Here is a 26,815-nt window from a genome sequence, read left to right on the forward strand (position 1 = left end):
CTATTGAAGAGCGCTATATAAATGTTATACACAAGGCATATCACCTGTAACCACGCTAGACATGAAAGCTCTCACCTGTCCCTCTCCCGGTCCTTGCTTGCGGCTCCATCTGGTGTGGCTGCTGCAGTGTCCACCTTGCCCGGGCCCGGAAAGCCTGTACCTAAATTAGTCATATGAATGGGTCCATGCTATGAGCAGAAAAATATAGTAGCATTAGCAATTCTAGAGGTTCTGAGCCTACTCCTCAATATCAGCCTACTCCTCCTGACAGGGGGCAGCGGGGGGGACTAGCAGAAGATGGAGCATTGGAACGCCCACCAGGCCCCAAGTGAGTTCTCAGTATCCTCTCCCACCTAGCGCCATCTCAATGTACCCACATTATGGGATCTCAGACCCAGGAGTTTTCCACTGCTTAAACGTCTCCGCTCCTTGTCCTATTAAACTGCAAGTAGGTTGTTATACAGAGAGAAAAGGTCTGTGGCTGCACTGTGGTTCTCCCAGGCAGGACGTCCCTGATCATACACTCCTGCATTGGATTCCAGCTACAATACCCAATCTGTGCCTTACATCACTGCCTGAGAGACACTACACACAGTTTAACCCCAGAAGACTCAACTCCAGCTCTGAAATACGATAACAAGTGTTCACAAATACAAATCCTCCCCACGGCAAAGTCCATCATATATTAAGCCATTACCAGGCCTGGTCACTTATCTGCTGGAGATGAAGGTGAATGAGCGAGACCAGGGGTCATAGCTGGAGATGACAAGAACCCTGTACGTAAGGCCCAATGAGCAATGGCTGCTACAGATGGACAGAAGACAAAGCAGAGCATTCCAGGGCAGGTACATAGAGCATGGGACCTAGATTAGAGGCATCATCGCCCCGAACAATAACACCAACCGTTTCCAGGCACTGGTCATGTGCAGGGATATTTCAAGTTGAGGCAGCAGGGATGGTGGCATCATGTACACGGTGTTGAGCCCTGTGTATCGCTGGAAGGAGAGAGATGGCCAGATAACCCCCAATGTATATGAAGAGGATAACGCACCTGGTAGCCCAGCAGCCTGGAGTCCTGTTCCTCGGGTAGCTCCTCTTTAAAGCGTCTTTTCTGGCCTTGGAGCAAGTTCTGTGCCTGGAGAGGGGTGGCGGTGTGTTTAACAGGGGCGGGTGGAACAAACGGAGTACTCAGTGGGACCTGGAGGAAGGAAATAAAGGTGATATTCCATAATCACATAAGAAAACTATAGCCTACGGAACGATGTAAAGTACCCAAGGAAATAGGTTGTACCAAATAGTCAGTAATATGCATGGGCAATCTTGAGGTCATAGGGCAAGCAGTGGTTCTGGTGTAGCATTGTATAACATAAGACAGCCATCCAATGACTAATAAGAGCAACTGTAGTATGGGACTATGTTGTCAGAGCGGTCACATTGGGGCGAACAGAAGAGCGTGCGTGGGGCAATCTGCACACCTCTACGGGCACTTACAGGAATGGTGGTCACCGGCGGCTGCACTTGTGGGATTGGATAATGTGTTGGCACTGGGGGTACAGGCATCGTGGGCACAATAGCAGGCAGTGGAGGTACAGGGGTGGTCAGAGGGGCTGGAACCACATATGGCACTTGCACCGGCTGCTGAGGTGGGATCGGCGGTGCCACCGGGAATCCTGCCTGGAAACCATTTGTTGGATAGTAGGACGTCTGCATGGTCACTGTGCCCATTGGTGGGGGCTGCGGGTAACCTGGGAAGAACATAGCACAGTACATATGTATAGAAGGACCAACTAAAAGGTGGAGGTAGAATACATACAATCATTGCAGATTAGGGGATAGATATATATATATATTTCCTAATATACATTGGGTAACGCTACCAGAAGATACAGGAGCGGAGCACGTACCAGGCATAGGAGAAGTGGTGCTGATCTGATTCACAAACCTCGCGTACTCCGCGTGTACCTGGGAGAACAGAAGAGAACGTCAGACTTGTAAGATTCCCTGGCTGTGTGGTACACACACAGGAAAGTGATGTATGTAGTATGGTGCAGTCAGCCCTTACTCTGCCTGTAAGTGTGGCCGCTCTCTGCCCATACATTTCCTCTAGGAGGGTGGTATCAGCAGAGGCTCACTGCACAGACACTGCTTTCTTATCCCTCCACTAGACGATCCTATAGCCGGCACTTACCGTCTGTAAGAGATTCTCACACAGCTTCTTAGCTGCTGCCAGACCTTCAGGCTTCGGGTGGCTGTGGGAAGAATACAGAATAAATATGCCACCGCTTTCCTATGATCAGCTCCAGTAAAAGGAACAAATGTGCCAAACACATGGGGACCATTTGTAACTCTATTGGGGACATTTCTTACACCAGTCCTCAGGACCCCTAGCAGGATCACAGAGTTATACAGCTACCTAACGGAGACCGATGGGATTGTAGCCCCTTACCCAGCTGTATCTGGTTTGGGAGGGTTACGCACCTGATATAGATGTACATCGGTTCAAAGGCTTCGCGCCCAGAGGCGGGCTCAATGCAGCCACTCCCCTTCCCCCGCAGGAACACTTTGGCCCCGGTTTCCATCTGTATGTGCTGGAGGTAGGAACACCCAGGACCTTCCACCTTGTCCTTCACAGTGAAAGTAGCTACAGCGTGCTCCAGACCCACAAACAGCTTGTCCTGTACGTAATGCATCTGCAGGCAGAACACAGGAAGCCATCACATACTCCCCAGCACTACACACCACCATCCCAATAGTGAAAAACATTTACACCATGGATATGCCACAAGAGTCCTGGAATCCCTGACCAGTACTCACTCCGTCCATTATCCCTACATGCTCTATATGAGGGTAACATCCAATACATAGACGGCTTTCTTACCCCTGCCACAGACTATTACCCTGTGCTCCATCATTCAGTATTGTGCTCATACCCATGGGCATCACGGATGGTGTAATGGTTACATTACTGCCTCACAGCGCTGAGGTCATGGGTTCTATCCCCACCATGTGTTATATATACGGGGCAGTACGGATGGTGTAATGGTTACATTACTGCCTCACAGCACTGAGGTCATGGGTTCTATCCCCACCATGCGTTATATATACGGGGCAGTACGGACGGTGTAATGGTTACATTACTGCCTCACAGCGCTGAGATCATGGGTTCTATCCCCACCATGTGTTATATATACGGGGCAGTACGGATGGTGTGATGGTTAGCATTACTGCCTCACAGCGCTGAGGTCATGGGTTCTATCCCCACCATGCGTTATATATACGGGGCAGTACGGACGGTGTAATGGTTACATTACTGCCTCCCAGCGCTGAGGTCATGGGTTCTATCCCCACCATGTGCTATATATACGGGGCAGTACGGATGGTGTAGTGGTTACATTACTGCCTCACAGCGCTGAGGTCATGGGTTCTATCCCCACCATGTGTTATATATACGGGGCAGTACGGACGGTGTAATGGTTACATTACTGCCTCACAGCGCTGAGGTCATGGGTTCTATCCCCACCATGTGTTATATATACGGGGCAGTACGGATGGTGTAATGGTTACATTACTGCCTCACAGCACTGAGGTCATGGGTTCTATCCCCACCATGTGTTATATATATGGGGCAGTACGGATGGTGTAATGGTTAGCATTACTGATTTACAGCGCTGAGGTCATGGGTTCTATCCCCACCATGTGTTATATATACGGGCAGTACGGACGGTGTAATGGTTACATTACTGCCTCACAGCACTGAGGTCATGGGTTCTATCCCCACCATGTGTTATATATACCGGGCAGTACGGACGGTGTAATGGTTAGCATTACTGCCTCACAGCGCTGAGGTCATGGGTTCCATTCCCACCATGTGTTATATATACCGGACAGTACAGACTGTGTAATGGTTAGCATTACTGACTCACAGCGCTGAGGTCATGGGTTCCATTCCCACCATGTGTTATATATACGGGGCAGTACTGACGGTGTAATGGTTAGCATTACTGCCTCACAGCGCTGAGGTCATGGGTTCTATCCCCACCATGTGTTATATATATGGGGCAGTACGGATGGTGTAATGGTTACATTACTGCCTCACAGCGCTGAGGTCATAGGTTCTTTTCCCACCATGTGTTATATATACGGAGCAGTACGGATGGTGTAATGGTTACATTACTGCCTCACAGCGCTGAGGTCATGGGTTCTATTCCCACCATGTGTTATATATACGGAGCAGTACGGATGGTGTAATGGTTACATTACTGCCTCACAGCACTGAGGTCATGGGTTCTATCCCCACCATGTGTTATATATACGGGGCAGTACGGATGGTGTAATGGTTAGTATTACTGCCTCACAGCGCTGAGGTCATGGGTTCTATCCCCACCATGTGTTCTATATACGGGGCAGTACGGATGGTGTAATGGTTAGCATTACCTCCTCACAGCACTGAGGTCATGGGTTCTATTCCCACCATGTGTTATATATACGGAGCAGTACGGATGGTGTAATTGTAACATTACTGCCTCACAGCGCTGAGGTCATGGGTTCTATTCCCACCATGTGTTATATATACAGGCAGTACGGATGGTGTAATGTTAGCATTACTGCCTCACAGCGCTGAGGTCATGGGTTCTATCCCCACCATGTGTTATATATACGGAGCAGTACGGATGGTGTAATGGTTACATTACTGCCTCACAGCACTGAGGTCATGGGTTCTATCCCCACCATGTGTTATATATACGGGGCAGCACGGATGGTGTAATGGTTAGTATTACTGCCTCACAGCGCTGAGGTCATGGGTTCTATCCCCATCCCCCAACTGTGCAGAGTTTGTATATTCTCCCCGTACGTGCATGGGTTTCCTCCGGGTAATCCAGTTTCCTCACAATCCAAAAATATACTGGTATGCTCATTGGCTCCCAACAAAATTAACCCTAGAATGTCTGTGCGCGCGTGTACATGTGGTAGGGCAGGGTAGCCAGCTTCAGTCCTCGAGAGCGACAAACAGTTCACAGTTTCCAGCTCACCTCGCAGCTGCACTTATTACTGACTAACATTTTAAAACACCCACAGGTGGAGCCAAATATGTCACTTGTGATTCTGTGAGGTGAGCTGGAAAATATTAACCGTTGGTAGCTCTCACGGACTGGAGTTGGGTAGGGAATATAGATTGTAAGCTCCACTGGGGCAGGGACTGATGTGAATGCTCAAATATTCTCTGTACAGCGCTGCGGAATATGTGTGCGCTATATAAGAAACAATAAATAAAGATGACTTGTATGGGTATGAGCACAAAACGTGAGCAGAACCATTGCTACCACGCAGCTAAATGTAACATCTGGTATAAAGACGTACCCCTGACTGGAACTGTGGCTTGGTGAGCGTTATGGGGGGTATAGGTGCCACGTGAGCTGGTTGGTGATATACAGTGACGGTGGCTCCATTGAAGGTGGGGCTGGAGCCGGTGGCTGCTTTGACCACTCCGTTGGTAATAATTTCCTTGATTCGGTTCACAGCTCCTGTGTGCAATAATGAGAGAATGTCACATGCCATACGCAGCAGATACACCCCCCCCCCCCATATCACACTGACGTCCTAGCCCAATCACAGCAGACAGATGTAACCCTCACACTGCGCAATGTCTGTAGCAGCAGATCCACCCCCCCCCCATATCACACTGACGTCCTAGCCCAATCACAGCAGACAGATGTAACCCTCACACTGCGCAATGTCTGTAGCAGCAGATACATCCCCCCCCCCCCCCCATATCACACTGACGTCCTAGCCCAATCACAGCAGACAGATGTAACCCTCACACTGCGCAATGTCTGTAGCAGCAGATCCACCCCCCCCCCCATATCACACTGACGTCCTAGCCCAATCACAGCAGACAGATGTAACCCTCACACTGCGCAATGTCTGTAGCAGCAGATACATCCCCCCCCCCATATCACACTGACGTCCTAGCCCAATCACAGCAGACAGATGTAACCCTCACACTGCGCAATGTCTGTAGCAGCAGATACATCCCCCCCCCCATATCACACTGACGTCCTAGCCCAATCACAGCAGACAGAAGTAACCCTCACACTGCGCAATGTCTGTAGCAGCAGATACATCCCCCCCCCCCATATCACACTGACGTCCTAGCCCAATCACAGCAGACAGATGTAACCCTCACACTGCGCAATGTCTGTAGCAGCAGATCCATCCCCCCCCCCCCATATCACACTGACGTCCTAGCCCAATCACAGCAGACAGATGTAACCCTCACACTGCGCAATGTCTGTAGCAGCAGATACATCCCCCCCCCCCCCCATATCACACTGACGTCCTAGTCCAATCACAGCAGACAGATGTAACCCTCACACTGCGCAATGTCTGTAGCAGCAGATACACCCCCCCCCCCCCCCCATATCACACTGACGTCCTAGCCCAATCACAGCAGACAGATGTAACCCTCACACTGCGCAATGTCTGTAGCAGCAGAGACAATACTTACGGTCAACGAGTTCCCGTGTCTGACCCTGGACATGAAGATAGAGTGGACGATCTCTGCCAATGTAATAGAAAGGAATGTTACACAGAGTTTAAGAACTCACAACCATTTTGCATACGGACATTACTATTGATGGATATATAGGAGGAAGGGCCTGCATGATGATAACAGTGTTCCATCATGATAATCTGACTGTAATTATACGTACCCAGGACCCAGTTTCGTCTTCTCTTCAGGTGTCATGTATCTCCCACGCGTAGACACTGCGGCCCCGCTTAGCCGGCTAATCTGCAGAAACAGAAGCACCGTATGAAGTGATAATCCTGTAGTGCATCCGGTCCTAGAATTTGCCCATCACAGATCCCTCCCTCTGTACTATAGTACATACAGAAAAGTCCAGGCATCTCAGCAAGATACCCATAGTATGTACTACTGGAACAAGGGCCACAGCACACTCACCGCATATAGATGACGTATTACACAGAACACAGCTGTTACATGTTGTACTATGAGGTGTACATATGCACGGTAGAGTCTACCTAAGTCTACCTGCATATAACATTGCCGACGCAATGGAAAATGCAGAATTTACTTTATCATCAAACATCACTTTACAAATATTCCGTTCATTCATTCATATAATCTTCTGCTCTTCCCATAAAGTACTACAGAGCAGCAGCTAGGTGTAACCAGCTTCAGTGGGCACCGTCTCTACCATATCATTTCCCTGTCCGAAGCTTTGGGCACAGCCACCAGAACAATCACTAGTGTTCATACTCCTGCATCCTGCCACCTCATTTCCATCACCTCACTCCGCAAATAGAAAAATTTACAGCAGGGCCGTGCCTTCGATAGACAGTAGCGGAATTTAGAATGAGGGCGTGGGGGACAGTCACATGGTCCTCATGAATTTTTACTTTGGTGTTGAGTGTCACAGGTGTCCCCGTGGACACACTATATAGATGGGGCCAGCCCCATCATTGCTGCTGTCGCACCAGTGCAAGCGCGATTGTATCGGACACTTGCACGGCTAATGCAAGCAATGGGGCGCAAGCCTTGGATATGCACATGCGCCAAAATCCCTTGCGCACCAGGGGCCAGCCTGAATTAGGTGCACACTATTATAATCTCACTTGGATAGTAGCCAAGTCGACCTGTGACCTTCACCTAACAAAAGTGAAAAACGCATGTCGACGATGTGACAGTCGATAGCGCACCCGTCACTCTAATGCTGGCGTCTAGCTTTCGTTACAGTCGATCTACATGCGGCCGACTATAGGTGTCTAAGGAGACTGTTTGACTACACATGACTGACACAGACTAAGACCAAACGCAATGAGATTAATGTCAACACTACGGAAGAGAGGCGCAGCCATCGCTCCACATAATAAAACAGTCACACACCTCATCTTGTGTCTGTCCCCTCGTTAGCAGATTGCGGCATGTCAGCGGAACGTCATTAATCTCCACTTCCGCCACCACCAGGTCATCCTTGCTTTTGGTTGAAGGCGGTGCTTTGCCAGCTATCTGCATCTAGAAACAGCGCACAATAAATAGCTGAAATGCACAAGGGGGACGAATGTGTTGTAGGGTAACATGGGGGGCCAGCTACCTTCTCAGGGGCGCTCTGAGCGGGTTTGATTTTCCCCTTCGCCATCAGCATGGCATTGATCTTAGCCGCCACTGCAGCCGCAGCATCGAGGGCCCCACAGGGTGCGCTGACTGACTCGCTTGCCGTGCTTGCAGGCTTCTCCTCCACAGGAGGCACATACACACTGGTGCCAGGAGAGATCAGCGGCATCACGCCAGGCAGGAGAAGAGCCGCCGCCGGGCCAGGCTGGTCCCATTTGCTTCTTCGCCTGGAAATAAACATTAAAACTTTGAGCATTCCAATACACAGGCACCATGTTAACTGAGGGTTCTACAAATACAAAGCACTGTCGGGATAACATACGGGAAGACCTCACTAAGTACTCCAAACCACTGGAGAAGGGGGGGGGGGGGGGGGGGGAGGCACATAGCAATCAATAACCTCTCTCCCCCCCAACAGCCACAGGAGGTGGGACCAGCAAGTCACCACTCACAGGGGACACCCCAACTAGTGTCCCTGTCACAGGAGAAGGGGAGGCCTAGATGTCCACCGTTACAAGTCCCCAGCTCAGCCACGGGAGATCAGCCACGGGAGATCAGCCAAAGAAGTCACCGCTCACCGGAGGTGAAGCCCTCAAAACCCGCCGGCCACAGGGAAGACCCTAGCACTAAGCGAATGTTGCCCACCACCCCCCAGGCCATGGAGCTCCCAGGAGTCGGACACATCCTGCTTGCGGCCTCCCCAGTACAGCCGGGCCTAGCAGCAGCTAGATGACAGCAACTCTCACATAACAGGCGCAGCCGGGGAGAACTCGTTATCCCCTGCCCGGCCCACCCGAGACCTGCTTCCCCGGCTCCCAGGCCGGACACCCCGCTACAGCTGCGGTACTCACCCGCCGGTCTGCGCGCTCATCGCTGACATGGCGACTGCACTGCGATCCCTCCTCGTCGTCCTCTGCCTACGTCATCACGCATGTACGTCACATGAAAGACCCTCCCACCCTGGTGACAACGAGGAAACGCCCAACGTCAACAATTCGGCGAGGTTGGGAAATACCCCCGCCCCCTGCAGCACTGGCCACGCCTCCTCTGCGATAGCGTCTAGTGTGGGATGGCCATCGTTGCCATTGTCATCGATGGTTGCCATCGATGGCAATTCTGCAACTGGCCATCGATAGTGCTAAACTATGCAATGGATGACTATCGATACTTTTACATATCAATGGTCATCGATTGAGTTTGATTGATTGGCCTGTGGGCCAATAAAAACACGGGGGCGGGACTTCGCGGTTGTCGGGGGGCGGAGCTATCCTCCGTGTCCCGGTACTTTGGAAAAAAGCAAAACATCGTTTTGCTGTTCCATCGATGGAGGAAAACCATCTGGTTCTCACCCATCGATGGCAAAAGTATTCGACATCGGCCATGAACCATCGATGATTTTGAATCATCGATGGTCGATGGCAATCCTGTCACACGGGTTTCGGTCGCTTGGTCCACACTATTAAGGTCGACCACTAAAGATCGACAGGGCTTAAGGCTCTGACTGGTTGGAACAAAAACATGGTTATGGATGAGTGACAGTTTGTCAGTTTTTCAGCATTTCCAAGCAAATGGTCAACTGTTATTTGCTCTCATCCATAACCATGTGTTTGTTCCAACCAGACAGATCAGCAGATAAATCTGCGTGTGTATGGCCACACTTAGGTTGACACATGACATAGGTTGGCATGGCTAAGGTTGATACGGTTGGAAGGGCGATGCAAGCATTAGTTCAACAATGGGAAAGTTGACAGTGAGGGCATGGACATCACTGGTACCCTCTACCCGGAATACATACCCACTCAGTGCCTACACCTATCCCAGGCTCGCCTACCCTCTCAGGATGGCTGGAAGGCTCCCGAACATTGGGTCCGCGTCTTGATAATGGGACAGTTGGGAGCAGTGGCGTAACTATAAATTTTGCTCCCCCCTGCCAAAAATAATTGGAGCGCCCCCCCTCATATGAGTGCCAAAACAGGGAAATTTAACAAATGAAATAAAAAATGAAATATAGATATCTATACATTTAAAAAAAAGACACCTGGGTTTTGCATGGTTCATGTGATATACACACACACTCTGTGACACTCACCCCCTCTTAAACACCCGTTATGCTCCAGTCCATGCTAGTGTGCTACAGGCTCCAGAGAGTCCGCCCTGTAAGAAAAGTCTCAGAAGTCACGCTGGAAGTAAGGGACAGTCTGCAAACTACTTGCCGCTATACAAGTGTAATCAAGAGTGTATGAATACACTTGGAAAGTCCTGCTCGCAGTCACCGCTCGCCCACGGCATTGAATATATGCCAGTGTGTGACTGTGACTGTGTGAGCTCTAGCAGACCTGAGAGGACTCGTGTGGTGGATACGCCTGTGACGCGCATGTTGTATGGTGTGTATGATATAAAGAAAAATAATTGTCTTCCATCTTGTGCTACAGCAAGCCATAACTTTCTTATGCAGAATGGGTTATTAAAGTTCAAACCTACAAGAGGCAAAAGCTGTTAAAACTAGTTTAAACCAACAGTACAGTATGATGCGTGGTCGCAAGATGTTTGCTCGAGGCGACACTAGTTAGTTAATAGTTCGTTAACTAAAAGTTAGATATATAAGATTGGCTAGTTAGTTAATAGTTCGTTAGCTAAAAGTTAGGTATATAAGGTTGGGGATTTCTACGGGGAATTTGGAATTCATCTTGGACGCAGCAGACGTGCTACGTGAGTCCCGGTATTTCCCCGTGCTGATTGCTGGAATTCCCCAATCAAGGACAAAGCTTCGGGTGATGCTACAATATCCGGTGATGTATTGATGCTTTTAACTGAAAACTTATACCAATAATCTCTAGACTGTTAGAATTATATTGTATGATGTTTTAGCTTGATACTTGTATAATAAACTAAGGAGTATTGAGTTAATTCATGTCTTGACTCTCTTTAAATTGAGTGCCTGTTCAGTGAAACAGTGAGCGTTGTATGTAGTGACTTAGTGTCACAATTCTATTCTGTTGAGGCAAGACATAAATTGGCGACGAGGATGGGATATATCTTGTAAATGTATGGATGTATTGAATGCCAACAGACTAGCGGTCTTATGCTTCCCAATCTCCTGGGATAACGCTACGTGAGGCTTCATATTTAATACATCAAAATCAGCGATTAGACTCTGTCTGCTGCACGTGGCAGCCTATCGCAAGTGTGTTGATAAAAAAATATTGCCACCATAGTCAACAAGATATAACAAACTTTTAGAGCAAATTTGAACACTTGGCACTTTGCAAAAAGTTTTAAAATATGTGTAGAAAAGCAAAAAAGGTAGAAAAGACTGTGGTTGAAGTGCCCGGCTGGACCGAGGCACCCTACCACCAATTAGGACAGGAATTTTTAAACGCAGGGCTAGCAGAGAAATGGGATAGGCAGTTAAAAGACTCAGAACCTCTCGATGTTGTTAAAGTACTCGAGAGTCTCCCTGTTAAGACAGGTGATGCAGTTGCTTTAGGCAGACGCTGCTGGATATTGTTGTCCGCATATCGGCAGAATTGGGATAAACAGTTAAAAGACTCAGAACCTCTCGATGTTGTTAATGTACTCGAGAGTGTCCCTGTTAAGACAGGTGATGCAGTTGCTATAGGTAGACGCTGCTGGATATTGCTGTCCGCATATCGGCAGATACATAGGGAAATACACCCCAAAGCTAGACAAAAAATCTTAGATTTTGCAACACCCAGGGATAAAACAGAGACACAATCTTACATAGGATTGTTCGCATTTTGGAAACAGCATATACGTCATTTAGGACAGTTGTTGGCTCCCCTGTACAAGGTAACTCGGAAGAAGTTTGAGTTTACCTGGGGAGAGGAACAGCAAGAAGCTTTTGATCAGACTAAATTGGCAGTAGACCTGTGGCCTCTTAAGGAAGGCCCACGAGAGCTTCATGTGACTGTACAGGACATGTATGCTACATGGTCCTTGTGGCAAAAACAGGAGGGAAAACGAGTGCCGTTAGGATTCTGGAGCAAAAAACTGCCAGAAGCAGGTGACAAATATACCCCCTTAGAACAGCAATTGTTGGGGTGTTATTGGGCACTAGTTGACACAGAACAGTTAACCCTAGGACATGAGGTACTAATGAGACCTAGGATCCCAATAATGAACTGGGTAATGTCAAATCCAAAATCAAACAGGATAGGACATGCACAGGAACAGAGTATCATAAAATGGAAATGGTACATATCCCAAAGAAGTAAAGCAGGAGAGGGAGGAGTGGCTACACTACATGAAAAGGTAGCAGATGCACTTACATATGACAGTCAACCCAAGGGTAAGACACAATTAGAAGAGTCACCTGTGAGATGGGGAATACCATATTCCCAGTTAACAGAAAAAGAACAAACACATACATGGTTTACGGATGGTTCAGCCAGGTACGTTGCAGGATCCAGAAAGTGGAAATCAGTAGCTTTAAATCCTAAGTTACAAAAGACTTTGGTGATGGAAGGAGATGGCAAGAGTAGCCAGTATGCTGAATTGTATGCTGTATTCTTGGCATTAAGACAAGAAAAAGGAGGACAGTGTTATGTGTATACAGACTCATGGTCAGTGGCCAATGGTTTGGCTACTTGGATGATGAGCTGGAAAAGTCATGATTGGAAAATTCATGGGAAAGAGATTTGGGGATCAGAGATATGGAAGGAAATTGAAGATATTGTGAAAAGTACTAAAGTGACTGTATTTCATGTAGATGCTCACATGCCTCTTGACTCATTGGAACGTTTATTTAATTCCCAAGCAGATGCCCAGGCAGCCATTAAACCCAAGATGGCTACAGTGGCTGAAACGCAAAATTGCGAAGAAACACAAACATGGCTTCATGGTACAGCCCTTTGGGCACATCAAAAGTCAGGACACCTGGGAGAGAAAGCCACTTACAGGTGGGCACAGGATAGGGGTCTTCCCATTACGATGGATATCGTAAAATCAGTAATATTGCAGTGCCCCTTGTGTCAACACATGCAGAAAAGGGAAGTACCACACACGGTCATGGGACATATTGGTAGAGGTAAGCTACCAGGGCAAATATGGCAAATAGATTTTATAGGGCCTCTTATTGAAAGCAGAGGATGTAAATATATTTGCACCGCAGTAGACACATTTTCAGGATTGTTGGTTGCTTTCCCATGCAAATCAGCAACACAATGGAGTACTATTAGGACACTAGAGACAATAGTACAATACTATGGTATGCCATTACAAATACAATCAGATAATGGTAGTCATTTTACAGGACAACAGGTGAAGGATTATGCCCAAAACAATAACATTGAGTGGGTATACCATATTCCATATTACCCTCAAGCGGCAGGGTTAATAGAGAGAATGAATGGCCTTCTCAAAACTACTTTGAAAAAGTTGAGCTCCAACGATGGGTATGGTCAATGGAGGGACAATCTGTCTGAAGCATTGCAGACCCTCAATAATCGACCGTTGACGGAGTCAACTACACCTTTAATGAGGATGTTGACCCCTAATCTAACTGTCAATACTGTCAAAATAGACAGTTTGATATATTGGAAGACAGACAAACAGGCAAAAGAACCATTTAGAGCTACCCCTTACTCAGCAGGGGCAGCTTTCCATGCACTACATTCAGAAGTTATAGTACCATCAGCCACTAAGGTGATTCCCACAGGGATAGGATGCAAAATATCAGAAGGGTATTATGGGCAATTATCAACCAGATCAGGCATGGCCAATAAAGGACTTATGGTTGTAGGAGGAGTTATTGACCAAGATTACCAAGGAGAGTTGAAGGTAATCTTACATAACTCTGGAAAAGAGCCTTTTATAGTAGCAGCCGGGGACCGTATAGCCCAGTTGCTATTGATCCCAATATTAATACAAAATTTGAAGGAGGGAGAAGCCCCCACTACCTTGACTGTAAGAGGAGACAAAGGTTTTGGGTCCTCTGACACTGTCAATGTAGGAGCCAAAATTTGGGTCCAGAAGACTCACGGACCGCCTGAGCAAGCTGAAGTCATTGCAGTAGGCAAGGACCGAGTCTTATTGGTAATGAAGCCAGGTCAGGAAAAGTGGGAGTACGTTCCACAAGAAAAATGTTACTTACGTGAATAATCAGACCTGTTTACATTACAGATTCCTACATACATCTTTATACCCCTTGGAATCCTTGGTATGCTGTTACTGGCTGTAAACGTCGGAGAAGCTTGGACGCCCGGAGTTCCGGTGGAACGAGAAAACGCTTCTGTGACCCGTTGGGGATGGAAGAATGATTCCAAACCACGAAAGCAGGACAACTTTACCTGTGCCAGCAATACAAGGTGCTTTATTGCCAATTTAACTTTCGGAGGAACTCGATGGAGTGGATCGGTGGCTGATAATACAGGATACCGTCCCACATATGCTTTGCATAATACAACAGGGACTATCAACATAACATCCAGTGTAAATATTAGTTGTTGCTCACGAGGGTCAACTTTTCCATATTGGCCCCTGCGGGATCGAGTAAGAAGTGTAAGAAATTGTTCCCTAGAACATAAAGGACAATATGAATGGAAATTTAATATTACAGAAATTGATACTTTGGTGTGTACTAATGCTACAGTAATTGATAATCGCACATCTTGGGGACAATATCTGGTGTTTATAAACATTGACTCTGCTAAAATAGATCCAGGCCAAGTCAAAAGACTGCCAGATACTTGTGAACGTGTTGGAATCAATGCACAAAAGACTGTAATATTAGCCCCAATTGTGTTTCCACCCTCCAATGTAGAATGTTTAGCTAGGAGAAAACGAGCATGGTATGACACTTTGTTGGGAGGGGTGGGAACAGTAACTGGAGTACTCAATAGTTGGGACATTGAAACTTTAGCTAATAGAATGCATAATGCTGGAAGTAAAATCAATAATGGACTGACTTTACAGGCACAATGGATGCCAACTATTTTTGAACCAGCAAAAATATCAGTTGGTGTACATACATTGACTAACCAATTGATTTCTGCCTCATTGTATTTTGATCAAGGTTTTGACAACAATGTTACTAAGTTTGTTAATTGGACAATATGTACTCTGAAGACTATGAATGAACAGTCACATAAGGGGTCAATGCAAAGCATGTTGATGACCGGTAATGAACAGATTTGGAGACAAATGTTTAACAAGACTGTCATGAGCAGTTTTTGGGTACATATTGACGCTCAGAAAATGCAATGTAATGATACAATGTGTATGGGAACAGTGGTAATGTATAATGTAACAAAACAATCAGTAATGTGTAAGTATATAGTCCTGCCATTGCTTTTGGGCCCTCCAGGTCATCAATGGTACTGGATGCCTAAAATGAATGGTATGTATTTAGATGAGAAAAATAGAACACATAACTTAGATATATGTACACCATCTTTAGAGGGTAAGATTTGTAATATACAATCAGCAGCATATGAACCATGTTTATTGCAGCAAGGAATTAATGTTTGTCAATGGACTATATTACCTCTTGCTTATAGAATGATGATTGAGATTGCTCCACAGCAGGTATGTTTGGTAACTGACCAAGTGGCTGTTCCAGGAATGAAAGTTCCTTTTGTAGGATGTTTAGCAAATATATCATCCCTAATTTGGGAGAATCAAACATATATATTGTTTGAAGAACAACATGAGAAAGTAATTAAGTTTTGGAGGCCACAAGATACTCACATACCTACTTGGGATTTTAATCTAAACAAATTGAAATCTTTGCTTAATGAATCAGAACATATTCAGGCACATATAAAATTATTAAATACTAGTATTATGGAACATCAAGTGACCACGACAATCATTGCTGGAAAACTGATCAAAATCGGATCTGACATTCAAGATGCAACTTCGCATCATTGGTGGGATGCATTTACTGGCCTCTCACCCTCTGCCTCAAAGCTGTTTGACGTTTTAATACACCCTATCTTAGTTATATGTATTTTGATGTTGGTAATCACCATCTTGAACTGTGTGGTTTTTTACAAAATATGTTGTAAAGGGCCAAAATTAGTTATGACATCGTACGTCACATGATGGAAACAATTAAGGACCGATTGTGGTGGATACGCCTGTGACGCGCATGTTGTATGGTGTGTATGATATAAAGAAAAATAATTGTCTTCCATCTTGTGCTACAGCAAGCCATAACTTTCTTATGCAGAATGGGTTATTAAAGTTCAAACCTACAAGAGGCAAAAGCTGTTAAAACTAGTTTAAACCAACAGTACAGTATGATGCGTGGTCGCAAGATGTTTGCTCGAGGCGACACTAGTTAGTTAATAGTTCGTTAACTAAAAGTTAGATATATAAGATTGGCTAGTTAGTTAATAGTTCGTTAGCTAAAAGTTAGGTATATAAGGTTGGGGATTTCTACGGGGAATTTGGAATTCATCTTGGACGCAGCAGACGTGCTACGTGAGTCCCGGTATTTCCCCGTGCTGATTGCTGGAATTCCCCAATCAAGGACAAAGCTTCGGGTGATGCTACAATATCCGGTGATGTATTGATGCTTTTAACTGAAAACTTATACCAATAATCTCTAGACTGTTAGAATTATATTGTATGATGTTTTAGCTTGATACTTGTATAATAAACTAAGGAGTATTGAGTTAATTCATGTCTTGACTCTCTTTAAATTGAGTGCCTGTTCAGTGAAACAGTGAGCGTTGTATGTAGTGACTTAGTGTCACAATTCTATTCTGTTGAGGCAAGACAACTCGGGAGGACGGGACTGCATACAGAAGAAATAAATCAGTGCAGCTCCGTGACCCCAGTGCCCTCTCTTATCCTGCACAGCAGCAGAGAACTGAAGGCAAGTCAGAGAGAGCGCCCCGCAGACTCCCCGGCTCCTCCAAGCCACTGCGGGGGTTGCTGTATGCTAATTACGCCACTGGTTGGGAGGTACCGTGTTTCCCCGATAATAAGACACTGTCTTATTTTTTTTTTTCCCTCAAAAAAGACCATAGGTCTTATTTTCGGGGGAGGGCTTATTTTAATAGATGCTCCATGTTACCGTACATGCCCCACTGTGCCTTTACAAAATGCCCCAGGAAGGGGGGCGTGACCACGGCAGAGCGGGTGTAGGGAAGCGTGGTATGGGAGCTCCCTGGAATACATCCTGATAAAAAAAAGCAAATGCCCTAGCCGGAGAGTGTTGGAGGGAGCCAAAGGCTGAGAATACTTGCCGTTTGATGCTCGGAGAGTGCAGGACTGAGCTGGGCTGTTTTATCGTGTGGCTGGCGGCAGTGCAAGCCGGCTGACGGAGTGAGGACGCGGGGCGCACAGCAGTGACGTGCGGCAGCCACAGCTGTCCAGATAGTGGAGAAGCCGGAGAGGCGCTACGGGAGGGGAGCTGAGCGGCTGTACGGGACCTTGAACTTCATCTACATTACAAGAACCAGGAGGGGAGGTGCAGGCTGGAAGGATTGCTGCATGAGGAGCGGCTAGCCAGAGACGCTGAGGCTGGGCAGACGGGGGAGTGCCCCAGGAGAGAATCGCAGTGGCTACACAAGAAAACTCTGTGAGAGGAGGTGAGCGGAGGGCAGCAGGGGTCAGCGGGGGTCAGCGGGGGTCAGCGGGAGTCAGCGGGGGCTGAGCGGGGGCTACACATATGAGGTACATCAAATTACATGGGGAAAATGATAGGGCTTAATTTCGGGGGAGGGCTTATTTTGGACCAGCGTCCAAAATCTGGGGTAGGGCTTATTATCGGGGTAGGTCTAATTATCGGGGAAAGACGGTATGCTGACAGTGGTCTCAGAACTTGTAGTCATATTATGGGAAGGCCTCCTGGACAGGTGAAATGTAATACAGTAGAGCAGGGGTTCCCAATCTTTTTGTAATCACGGCACCCTAGAGTATCAGAATTTTTCCAAGGCACCCTTAGGCCCCAAAATATATATATCAAATTAAGTAGATTGTGTTTATATGTGCTTCTTAGGTTCAGTTATGTGGTAAAGGGCAGGGTTTGGTTCTGATTGTCCACATATTATGATTGGCAGCCACCAGCACTGGTTTTCTCCAGAAATAATTGATCATAAATAACTTGAATTGGTCCTGGACGACCAACCCGAGGCACCAAAAAGAAGAAGAGTGTCTTGATCGCACAGGAAATTTTTATATATAGAAGTAGATACCTTTTAATCACCATATAGTCTCAATGACTTTTTAGGTGTAAGGTGTGCTACCGCTCAGCACTAAAATGGATACAGAGGGAAAAACAAGAGTGCTTTTTTTGCGGTGCACCAAGAGGAGAATTATTTTTTATAAAAAGTAACTTTTATTGATATATTTTAAGATATTGCGAACATAAAAACATACATATAACACAGGACAAATTTTTATTCAAATTTGTCCTGTGTTATATGTATGTTTTTATGTTCGCAATATCTTAAAATATATCAATAAAAGTTACTTTTTATAAAAAATAATTCTCCTCTTGGTGCACCGCAAAAAAAGCACTCTGTTGTTTTTCCCTCTCAACCCGAGGCACCCCTGCAAGTGTCCCGAGGCACCCCAGGGAGCCACGGCACACAGATTGGGAACCACTGCAGTAGAGTAAGATTTTTAGACATGTGCGATTTTTTGATAAAAAATGGCCAATTTCACACGTTTTCCAACATTCACACTGTTTTTTTTTTTTTAATTAGAACTAAAATCCACACTGTCCCATTATGTAAAAAAATCACACATTCACGTTACTAAAAATCCCCAGAAATCACACACAAATTCGGACTTTGGCCCTTATTCTGGTTGGTGCGGTCGAGCCGCATATGCGGCTCCGACCGCACCAGACGAAACCCCGCCCACCCTGCGGATCGCCACGGCCGTCCGTACACGGACGGCTGGCGATCCGCATAAAAATGGTGGAGGCTACGCCTCCACCATGGTGGGAGCTGCCCCCTGCATTCGATGGTCGTCGACCATCGAAGGCAGGTCCGCACGCCGCGGCAGCTCCCGCAAGCTGAGACCACACGGACAATCGTCCGTGTGATAGCTTGTATGGGGGCTGAAAGCTGACATCCGGCGACGTCAGCTTTCCGCCCCCATGAGTTGCGTCATGCCCTCATTAGCATGCGTACGCCCCGCGTTTGCATGGGAACGCCCATGAAACGCGGGGCGTACACATAGGGAAATGAGGGCATGATGCCTCTCACGCCCCTATACGCCCCCTTTGCGGCGGACGAAATACGTCTGCGGCGAAGGGGGCTGCACATGCGCAGATTGACCTCTGCGCATGTGCAGAGTAAAAACATCGGCGGTATGGCCGCACGCGGGCCGTACCGATCCGATTATTTGTCTAAAAAAATCACACCCTATTACATCTCGCACCCTATGTTGATACCTCAGGCAGCTCTGCATCCCCTATTGTAACATATGGTGGACACAGCCACGGACACGGAGCAGGAGGGATCGGAGATTCCTGCTGCCGTCCCTCCTGATACATTCAGGTGATATTTCATATTTGCAGTTTTTGGGGATTTACCTACAAATATTGAATTATAAATGGACCCCACATTGAGATTACAAAGAGCATCCACTAGAGGGAGCTACTGGCCTAGATATGATGAAGGGTGAGTAAATATGAAATACCACAGAAGCCCTCACTACATATGGCTGAGAGACACCAGTGTAATTGGTAGATGCTGATCAAAGAGAGGCCGTGGCATAAACCCAGGGCCATCTCTACCATTAGGCAGCTTTAGGCAGCTGCCTAGGGCGCCAGGATATGGGGGGGCGCCACCAAGTCTGCCTATCAAAAAATCATTGAGGATCCTTGTTGTACTTAATGCAGGTGGCGATGTGGAACCTCGAAGACCTTACCTGCATACTTTTACTTGAGGCATACATCCTTACATTGCTGCCCCTCCTCCTTGTATTCTATTGTGGGTGGCAAAGGGAGGCCTCCTGGGAAAGTATTCCCTGCCATTCCCAAGTATGCCTTAAGGGGTTGGAAAGTGGATATTGGTGGCAGTATGGGGGGGGGGGGGGGGGGCAGGAGGTTGAAGTTTTGCCTAGGGTGCTGAGAAGCCTTACACCGGCCCTGCATGTACCCCCCTCAGCACACACTATTCACGTGTGGCCACAAGCCCCTAGTTTGCAGCAAGTATTGCCCGGTGTGTCTGCAACTACAGCACTGCACAGTACCCACTCCGTAAAGACACGAGATCTGAGCATAGTACTTGGAGAATGGTGACTACAGCACTGCACAATACCTGCTCCGCACAGACACGTGTTCTGAGCACAGTACCTGGAGACTGGTGAGTACAGTGCCGCACGCTACCTGCTCCGCACACACATGTGATCTGAGCATAGTACAGGGAGACCAGTGACTACAGCACCGCACACTACCTGCTCTGCAAAGACGAGATATGAGCATAGTACTTGAAGATCGGTGACTACAGCGCCGCACACTACCTGCTCCACACATGCACGTGATCTGAGCATAGTACCAGGAGATCAATGACTACAACACCGCACAGTACCTGCTCTGCACAGACACGTTATCTGAGCATGGTACCTTGAGAAGGGTGACTACAGCACCGCACCCTACCTGCTCTGCATGGACACGTGATCAGAGCATAGTACCGGGAGACCGGTGACTACAGTGCCGCACACTCCCTGCACCGCACACACACATGTGATCTGAGCATAGTACAGGTAGACTGGTGACTACAGCACCACACAGTACTTGCTCTGCACAGAATGTGATCTGAGCACAGTACCGGGAGCACAGTGACTATAGGACTGCATAGTACCTGCTCCGCACAGACACGTGATCTGAGCATAGTACTTGAAGAACAGTGACTACAGCACTGCACAATACCTGCTCCGCACAGACATGTGATCTGAGCACAGTACAGGGAGACCAGTGACTACAGCACTGCACACTACCTGCTCCACACAGACACGTGATCTGAACATAGTACCGGGAGACTGGTGACTACAGCACTGCACACTAACTGTTCAGCACAGACGTGATCTGAGCATAGTACTTGGAGAATGGTGACTACAGCATCGCACACTACCTGCTCCACACAGACACGTGATCTGAGCATGGCACCTGGAGAATGGTGAATACAGTGCCACACCCTACCTGCTCTGCACAGACACGTGATCTGAGAACAGTACCGGAAGACCAGTGACTACAGCGCCAAAACCTACCTACTCTGCATGGACACGTGATCTGAGCACAGTACCGGGAGACCGGTGGCTACAGTGCCGCACACTCCCTGCACCGCACACACATGTGATCTGAGCACAGTACAGGGAAACCGGTGACTACAGCACCGCACACTACCTGCACCGCACACACACATGTGATCTGAGCATAGTATAGGGAGACTGGTGACTACAGCACCACACAGTACCTGCTCTGCACAGAACGTGATATGAGCACAGTACCGGGAGAACAGTGACTGAAGCACCGCACAGTATCTGCTCCGCACAGACACGTGATGTGAGCATAGTACTTGGAGCACAGTGATTACAGCAACGCACAATACCTGCTCCGCATAGACATGTGATCTGAGCACAGTGCATGGAGACTAGTGACTACAGCACTGCACACTACCAGCTCCACACAGGCACGTGATCTGAACACAGTACGGGGAGAAGGTTGACTAAAGCACCACACAGACACGTGATCTGAGCATAGTACTTGGAGAACGGTGACTACAGCACCACACAATACCTGCTCTGCACAGACATGTGATCTGAGCACAGTACAGGGAGACCTGTGACTACAGCACTGCACACTACCTGCTCAGAACAGACGTGATCTGAGCATAGTACTTGGAGAACAGTGACTACAGCATTGCACACTACCTTCTCTGCACAGACACATAAACTGAGCATATGTACCTCTAGACTGGTGACTACAGCGCTGCACACTACCTGCTCTGCACAGACACGTGATCTGAGCACAGTACCCAGAGAACAGTGACTACAGCACCACACACTACCTGCTTCGCACAGACAAGTGATCTGATCATAGTACAGGGAGACCTGTGACTACAGCATCGCACACTACCTGCTCTGCACAGATAGATCTGAGCATAGTTCTTGGAGACCGGTGACTACAGCGCCGTATAATACCTGCTCCACACAGACACATGATCTGAGCATAGTACCAGTATACCAGTGACTACAGCACCACACAGTACCTGCTCTGCACAGACACGTGATCTGAGCATGGTACCTGGAGAATGGTGACTACAGCGCCGCATCCTACCTGCTCTGCAGGGACACGTGATCTGAGCACAGTACCTGGAGACCGGTGACTACAGCGCCGCACCCTACCTGCTTTGCACACACACGTGATCTGAGCACAGTACACGGAGACCGGTGACTACAGTGCCGCACACTACCTTCTCCGCACACACACGTGATCTGAGGACAGTACCAGGAGACCGGTGACTACATTGCCGCACAGAAAAAATTGCAGGACTTAATCGCAGGGTCGCCTCGCGCATGTAGACTGTGAATCGTATGCATGCGCAGTGTATCACTAATCAGCTGCTGTGCGACCAGGTCTGAATCAAGAGACTATGGGGGAAATTTACTAACAAAAATACATAAAAAATAGGAGTATTCGTATTAAAATAATACGCCTATATTATACGTATTCGTATTTTCGGGATTTACTATCCCGAAAATATGTCAATTTGTATTTGTATTCATGGCACATTCGTATTTGTATTTACAAATACGAATGTATACGCCATCGAAAGAATACGAATAGGAATCACCATTCAAAACAATGGTGATTCCTAATTTACTATAATTTACTATTTTCAATACGACCGTTAATTACCGGCAATTAGTGGGATACGGCCGCTAACTGACGTTAAAATACGCCTGGAAAATACATTTAATTTTCCAGGCCGCCTAGTAGTCCGGTCTGGCTCGTGTTTCGCTTTGTTATTTTATCTTCTTACCTGGATGCTACTTGACATGAAGGGGACCGATCTACGTCGGAGGAGCCTGGTGAGTATAATTTCCTTCCACAGCTACCCCAGCGGATGGATGGACGCAGGGCTACCTACGGGCTCAAGATAGGTAAGTATCAGTATGAAAGGGCTCCGGGTGTAACAAAGCGTTTGTGTTTTTATTTAACTATTGGTTCTGCTGTGGAACTAAGAGTCCCAGCAAGCCCATTAACAGGCCGCATGCTGGGACTTGTGGTTCTCCAAGTCCCAGTATGCGGTCCAGGCTTGCTGGTACTCATAGTTCCACAGCAGAACCCAATGGTTTTATTCTATCTTTTACACATTTATCAGCCGATACCCACAGCCCAGGGGTACCGGGGACAGCCCCAGGCTTCAGCCTGGGTAGGTAAATTCTGGAGGGGGTCCCCACTCCCCCAGGACCCCTGCCCAGGCTGACCGGTCAGGGGGTTAATGCTTTGGCTGGGGGGACTTGTATAAAAAGTCTCCCCCCGGCTGCGGCATTACCCTGCTGGCTGGTTGATCTGGGTGAGGGTTCTTGAAATACGGTGGACCCCTACTTGTTTTGTCCCCCGTATTTTGGGACCAGGACTGGCCCTTGGGCCTGGTTTAAAAAAATACAGGGAACCCCAACTCAGTTTGTTAGCTGATTTTTTACAACCAGGACCGGCTCTTTGAGCCTGGTGCTTGTTACGGCTGTGAGGGGAGGCCCCCACGCCGTTTTTTATTTTTTTCTATATTTTTTTTACACTGCATTCTGCATGGATCTGACTGATCCGTGCAAGCAGCCAATATGAATTTGAATTTAAAGACACAAATTAGTATTTAAAATACGAATCCACAGGCCATTGGAAAATACGAAGTCTAATACGACTGCTTTGTAAATTTCCCTCCAGAATAGGAATTTGTAAATGAAATACGACAGCGATGCCCGTCGTATTCATTCGTATTAAGAATACACATTTTCGTATTCGTATTCTTAGTAAATTTCCCCCTGTACGTAGGATGCGGATACTTGTCTGCCGAGGCCGGGAGCTGCACCCAACGTTCAGGAGTGTAGACAAGTGATTTATGATGATTTATTGTTATACTCCTCAACCAAGAGTAACAAACACAAATCCCGGTGACAGACTATAGCAAGGAGTGCGCTAACTCCCCCCCCCCCCCCCGGTTCTCTTCATACTGCAATGAATGCTTTATAACGCATCGCAGGGCTGCCGTAGGCATGTGCCGGGGTTGCCTGTATGGACAGCATCACATTTAGTTTACGTGACATTGAGTGACGTTAGTTTATTTTTATTTTCCACAGTAAGAATACCAGCTAGCGCCAGAGCAGTGCGCAGCCACGGGGGGACCACTTGGGGTGCACGTAGCACTGTCACCACATCAATCAGCCTCAGTTACCGGGAGACAATCATAGATAACAGCAGAAGATCTCTGTAACGTTCTCCAGTCAGGGATAACGAACGACTTCACTATTAACAGTCTGAGAATATTCCACACATTATAAATAATTAAAATATAATTTCCATTCCACCATATAACTCACAGTCGTGTATCTTCCCTGTTAATGCGACGGCTGAGGTTATAATATACTATTTTAACACTGCGGCACTGAAGGAAATGTATTACATTAATTATTTAAGTGCCCCATTTGTGTAAAAATAGCTTCAGGCTCTTTATAATGCTCCTGTAATCGCCAGTAACATCCCCATTGCCTGAGCACTGCTGGACCCAGCTTCTCTGAGATCACAGAGGATTTGCAGCACATTATTCCGGTTATTCAGGCCTGATCGCTTCTCTGCTACGTCGCAGACCCCTGTGATCAGATAGTCACCTCCTCGCCAGAGTAAAAACTTGCGCAGTGCAAAGCTGCAAATCCATTCGCAACTCATTCACTATTGTGATTTCCCAGTGTGTCCAGTCTGTAGCCCAGGACTTACTCAGCGGCTGTGATAGAATCAGGCTGATTGGGGGCGGAGCTGACATCACATGACTTCCCCTTATACACCTGGCCATGCCTGCGTATTAGCTGACACTCCCAGATAACAGCCGCTCACCATGTAATGATTCCCCAGTGTGCGCAGTGTGTGCATAGCCCAGGACTTACTCAGTGGCTGCGATAGAAACAGGCTGATGGGGGGCGGAGCTGACATCACATGACTTCCCCTCATACACCTGGCCATGCCTGCATATTCCCTGACACTCCCAGATAACAGCCGCTCACCATGTAATGATTCGCCAGTGTGCCCTATGTGTGCGTAGCCCGGGACTTACTCAGTGGCTGAGATAGGAACAGGCTGATTGGTGGCAGAGCTGACGTCACTTGACTTCCCCTCACACACTTGGCCATTGCTGCGTTATCCCTGACACTCCCAGATAACAGCCGCTCACCATGTAATGATTCTCCAGTGTGTGCAGTCTGTGTGGAGCCCAGGACTTACTCAGTAGCTGCGATAGAAACAGGCTGATGGGGGGCGGAGCTGACATCACATGACTTCCCCTCATACACCTGGCCATGCCTGCGTATTAGCTGACACTCCCAGATAACAGCCGCTCACCATGTAATGATTCCCCAGTGTGCGCAGTGTGTGCATAGCCCAGGACTTACTCAGTGGCTGCGATAGAAACAGGCTGATGGGGGGCGGAGCTGACATCACATGACTTCCCCTCATACACCTGGCCATGCCTGCATATTCCCTGACACTCCCAGATAACAGCCGCTCACCATGTAATGATTCGCCAGTGTGCCCTATGTGTGCGTAGCCCGGGACTTACTCAGTGGCTGAGATAGGAACAGGCTGATTGGTGGCAGAGCTGACGTCACTTGACTTCCCCTCACACACTTGGCCATTGCTGCGTTATCCCTGACACTCCCAGATAACAGCCGCTCACCATGTAATGATTCTCCAGTGTGTGCAGTCTGTGTGGAGCCCAGGACTTACTCAGTAGCTGCGATAGAAACAGGCTGATGGGGGGCGGAGCTGACATCACATGACTTCCCCTCATACACCTGGCCATGCCTGCATATTCCCTGACACTCCCAGATAACAGCCACTCACCATGTAATGATTCCCCAGTGTGTGCAGTGTGTGCGTAGCCCGGGACTTACTCAGTGGCTGAGATAGGAACAGGCTGATTGGTGGCAGAGCTGACGTCACTTGACTTCCCCTCACACACTTGGCCATTGCTGCGTTATCCCTGACACTCCCAGATAACAGCCGCTCCCCATGGAATGATTCTCCAGTGTGTGCAGTCTGTGTGGAGCCCAGGACTTACTCAGTAGCTGCGATAGAAACAGGCTGATCGGGGGCGGAGCTGATGTCACACGCCCTCCCTGATAACACCAGGGCATGCCTGCGTTGTTCCTGACAATCCCAAATAATGGGCGGTTACCACCCCCCCCCCCCCCCCCCCCAAGGGCTATTTCACATGCTCTGGCTGACACCGGGCGGCGAAACCCCGCACGGGCAAGAAGCCATGCCGTACACAGAAGTTTACAATGGCCGGGATTGCCAATCGGGCGGCTGGGCCGTGACCGTACCATGTGAATAGACACAATCCTGTCTATTGTTAACTACTATACTGCATGGCTTCTTGGCTGTGCAGAGTTTCGCCACCCGGCATCAGCCAGAGCATGTGAAACAGCCCAAATGCCGGCTTCCTGTCAGTCAAACAGTGGTCACTAACATCAGAGACTGAC

The 26,815-nt window shown here is 47.8% G+C and overlaps 1 protein-coding gene and 1 non-coding gene across 4 annotated transcripts; both read right to left on the minus strand.

Annotated features, from left to right (window-relative positions):
* Positions 1-40: 40 nt before the first annotated feature.
* KHDC4 (KH domain containing 4, pre-mRNA splicing factor) lies at positions 41-10,244 on the minus strand. Of its 3 annotated transcripts, none has more exons than XM_083167875.1 (12): positions 8,986-9,120; positions 8,115-8,361; positions 7,907-8,035; positions 6,711-6,790; positions 6,506-6,558; positions 5,359-5,522; positions 2,479-2,690; positions 2,189-2,249; positions 1,905-1,962; positions 1,492-1,745; positions 1,052-1,198; positions 41-160 (listed from the first exon to the last, which is right to left on the minus strand). In XM_083167875.1, exons 1-12 carry the CDS (start codon positions 9,012-9,014, stop codon positions 56-58), a joined length of 1,539 nt encoding a protein of 512 aa, XP_083024001.1. In that variant the 5' UTR covers positions 9,015-9,120; the 3' UTR covers positions 41-55. The 3 variants fall into 3 exon arrangements, with proteins under 3 accessions (XP_083024001.1, XP_083024002.1, XP_083024000.1); XM_083167876.1 differs by lacking the exon at positions 8,986-9,120 and adding an exon at positions 10,224-10,244 and having other exon boundaries at positions 56-188; XM_083167874.1 differs by having other exon boundaries at positions 56-188.
* Positions 2,034-2,163, minus strand: LOC146050937 (small Cajal body-specific RNA 4). Its single transcript, XR_014466386.1, has one exon.
* Positions 10,245-26,815: the final 16,571 nt, after the last annotated feature.

This window comes from Crinia signifera, chromosome 12 (genome assembly GCF_055691185.1).
Source record: "Crinia signifera chromosome 12, ASM5569118v1, whole genome shotgun sequence".
Lineage (NCBI taxonomy): Eukaryota > Metazoa > Chordata > Amphibia > Anura > Myobatrachidae > Crinia > Crinia signifera.